This window comes from Solanum pennellii, chromosome 4 (genome assembly GCF_001406875.1).
Source record: "Solanum pennellii chromosome 4, SPENNV200".
Taxonomy (NCBI): Eukaryota; Viridiplantae; Streptophyta; class Magnoliopsida; order Solanales; family Solanaceae; genus Solanum; species Solanum pennellii.
The window spans coordinates 76907286-76911464 of NC_028640.1; the positions used below are offsets into that span (position 1 = coordinate 76907286).

Here is a 4179-nt window from a genome sequence, read left to right on the forward strand (position 1 = left end):
AAAAATTTAAAAAAATAAATTTGAAATATTTTTTAAAAGCATTTTTTGTTATGCGGGTGGAGGTAGGGGTAGTAAGGATTGAGTGAGGTAAAATAAATATGAAATTTTTTAAATATTTTCCAAAAAAAAAAAGAAAATTATCTTTTATTTTTTGAACTTTGAAGGGGGTTGGTTTGGTGGTAAATAAAAATATATTTAAAAAATAAAAAAATATTAATTATTTTTTTGAATGAAAAAGATCGGGTACAGAGTACGAATAGGATAAAAAAAAACAAAAATAATGGATTGAAGTAATTTTGAAAGGAAAGTCATTTTCCTCCCCCATCAAACCGCCTATAATCTAAAATGATTTCCTACCCATCAAATCGCCTGGTAGGAGACAATAATAGAAATATAGATGTAGCATTCAACAAAATGCATCTTGTAAATCATATAGATAGGAAATCTAAACTTATAAATTGCATCAAAAATACAATTTATAATAAATCACATTCAATTGTAACATGCATGTTCCAATTTTGACCTCTTGATCACTAAACAGTTTAATCTAAACTATATATTATATTAAAAACATCTAAATAAGTTTCTATTGCTCCAAATTAAGCCACTAGACCTAACAAAAACTCCATAACTTCCTTTGGCTCACGTAAAGAGTACAACGCGTTGGTGTCTTTTGGAGCAGCGGTAACAACAATTGGAAAACCTTGTCCTCTTTTCAGCAATACCTACAAATTTTTAAATACGTATATTTTATTTTCTTAATAATAACACGTAGAAATTTAAATATTTTTATGCAAAATCAAAGATAGAATTTACCTTGAAAGCGTCTTCATCAGTTCGATCATCCCCAATGTATATTGGGAAAACATCATCAGAATTTCCAAATCCAAGATTCTCTAAGAAATATTCCAATGCATGACCTTTGTTCCACACAATATTTGGTCCTATCTCAAACACCTATATTGATTAAAAAAAAATGTTTTGTTTATTCTTGTTAATTTAACATAAAGTTTGATTAAACAGGAAAAGTCACATAAATATGTTTGAAAAGATTTACCTTTATTCCTGTTGATACACGAAAGTTTGGGTGTTCTTTTAAGACACCAGAAATAATATTTTCAACAGTACCAAAGTCCTGAAATATTTAGAGTTTACAGTTAACAAATAAGGCAGAATAAAGATATTTAAGATTTTAATATACATGTATAAGATCACCTTTTGACCTAAGACGAATTTAGTATTTAAACTTATTTGTTTCAACACGAAAGTAACGAGTTTGGAATTTAATATTTATTTTAAAAAATCACATGCAAATACAGGTTTATGGAGGAAAAAATTATACCTTGGTGTGAACATGTCTGTAGTGTACAGAAATGCAGAATTTGTTGTCTTCAATATTTACTCCTTTGATACCGTTGGTTCTCTCCCCCAACAGATTAAGAATCTAATAATTGAAAAAATAATTAGGGAATAATGCAACCATTAGAAAGGAAAAAAGACTTTTCTACTCAAATCAAAATATTAAACATATATTATACCTTTTGTTTTTCAGGTAAAAACTCTATCGCAGGTTGATAGAAAACAACTTTGTTATCCTGAAATTGCCAACAACAAACAATAAAAATGAATTAACAACTTTGAAGTATCACATAGTATATCGACACAAAATCAATTAAAATTCATTAAAGAAAAAACCAACCTTTTCATTTGAATTTGTTGAATCCAAAGGAGCTTCAATATCAAGCCCATGACTTCCAGCATAATAAACATTTTTCAATTGTACAAAATCTTGTACCTAAAATCACACACACAAATAATAATAAAAAAGTAAGTAGGATTAATCACATCTAATTATAATTAAGACTTATTAAATTATTAATTGTATTTGTATGTATGATTAATTAAAGTAAGTAAAATATATACAAACCCTTTCACGTTTTCGTCCACTGATAATAGCTGTAGGAAATCGATTAGCAACTTCACCTAGCACCATTCTCATCTGCAATTTATGTTAAACTCTCAATTAATTCCATAATTACTATACATATAATATATATATATATACACACGCCATAGAGAACGTTGCCTTTGTTTGGTTATATAAATCCTCACTAATCATATATGTATAAATATATATAAGTTACATGGAGAAGACTTTATTGTTATTCTGAAATTTTAAAATAAAGAAAACCTAGTACTATAAATATATCCACACTCTTTTCTCTTCTTTTTTTTTCTCCATATAATGCATTTTAATTAACTAATGCACACTTCCTCTTTTACCTAATTTAAAATGTCTTGATTTGACTAAAAATGAATATTAAGAGGAGAGTTAAAAATCTTCCTATTATAACTATAGCAAGATGGTCAAAATGTGGAGAATTAGTATGAGATCATGCAAATTTTGAATTTACTTTAAGAATTATAAAAAGTGGATTATCCCTTTTTAACTTGGCTAGTTGTAAGGGTTTTTTGTTAAAAAAAAATAAGAAATGTGAATACACTTGTGAGAGAATTAAATTTTTTTTTTAAAAAAAAGACAAGTAAATTATTAAAATTGAGAGAATTTTAATTAAATATATACCTTGTCAGTCATGAAAGCTTCTTCAGGGTTGGGCACAATATCAGACAAAGTGCCATCATAATCCAAGAATATTACTATTTTTTTCCCTTTTGCTATTTTCATCATTTCTTCAAATTTTTCCAATGCACAAGGATGCTCCACCTGATCAATTAATTAAATTAATTTGCTACAAAATTCATATTCAATTAAACAAAAAAGTATTCACATCTTTACCTTATGATTAAAAAAGTACTATTGAAAAACTTACCAGCCAAGAAGCATATTCAATTGAAGTAGCATTTCCATCTTCAATCGATGAGAGTCTTGCCAATCCCATGACTTCAATCAACTGAAAATAAAATAATGTTAAAACCAGCGTGTATATATATATATATCGGTTATTCTGCAAAATACATTCTATAAGGACTAGACTCTTTTTTATATTCTTTTTTGATTTTGAATCTCAACGTTTAAGATTTTCACATAATAATACTAAAAAATACTTAAACAAAAAGAAAAATACCCAAATAAAAAGAAATCCATATATGTAGCTATTGTACCATTTCGATTTAATCAAAACATATCCAAGGCTTGTGTTAATTAATTGAATTTACATGTGATTTAGATGAAGAAAAAAGAAGAAAAAATACCTTATGCCTATGGAGATGATTATTTCTTTTGCAACAGTTTGATTTATTTTATTTTTTCTGTCGGAGAAGAGGGAGTATATGAAAGGAAGATTTCGAGTCTATTTATAGGAATTAATATTAAAGTGAGAAAAAGAAAAGAAGGTAAGTTCCTCACAATATTATAGTCAAAAACAAGTCTAGATTCATAATCTTTAATTATAGCGTGAACTTACATTGTTCATATATGTTATTTCTGTCTTTATTATTTCATTAATTTATTTTTATTTGCTCTATTTTTAAAAAAAAAGGTCAAATGGTATGTATAACTTTGACCAATAATTTATGTACAATGTACTTTTTTTATTATATTGATATACATAAAAGAAATTATAATTTATAATATTTCTCATATAATTTTTGATTATATGAATCTGTGAATTAACCTAATTCAATTTGGCTCCACAAGATCAGTTAATTTGACTTTCATAAAGTGAAATATGACAAGTAAAAGTCAACAGAACGTAGTCAAAATGAGTATAAATTCAAAACCTTTAACTATAAAGTGGGATTACACAAGTTATTTTGATTTTGTCCTTACTATACTCACTTTTTTTATTTTTATGTGTCATGTTTTATTTTTCGAGAGTCAAACTATGTGAACTTTAACCAATATTTTAACATATATTTTTCGCATTATATTAATATGAGAAGAATTGCAACTTAAAGTATTTTTTTATGTAATTCTCAAACATCTAAATTTAAAATGTAAAATATTGTATTAATCTACTTAGACTTGTCTTTGAAGATTAGTCAAGTTGAGTCTAGTAAAGCGAAACATAACAAAGTGATAAGGAAAATAATTTTATGGTAAAATTAAATTCATATACAAAATCTTTAATTAAAGCAGGAAATTACACATATTATGTTTTTTTTGTTTAATTACACAATCATAAGGCAAACTATGCTAAATGTGAGTAAAAATGATCC

General features: G+C 26.1%; 1 protein-coding gene across 1 annotated transcript; it reads right to left on the reverse strand.

Annotated features, from left to right (window-relative positions):
• Positions 1–599: 599 nt before the first annotated feature.
• LOC107017079 (probable trehalose-phosphate phosphatase 6) lies at positions 600–2900 on the reverse strand. Its single transcript, XM_015217355.1, has 9 exons — positions 2832–2900; positions 2585–2725; positions 1928–1999; positions 1700–1795; positions 1539–1595; positions 1343–1444; positions 1058–1135; positions 817–957; positions 600–725 (listed from the first exon to the last, which is right to left on the reverse strand). Exons 1-9 carry the CDS (start codon positions 2898–2900, stop codon positions 600–602), a joined length of 882 nt encoding a protein of 293 aa, XP_015072841.1.
• Between the last annotated feature and the right edge of the window lie 1279 nt (positions 2901–4179).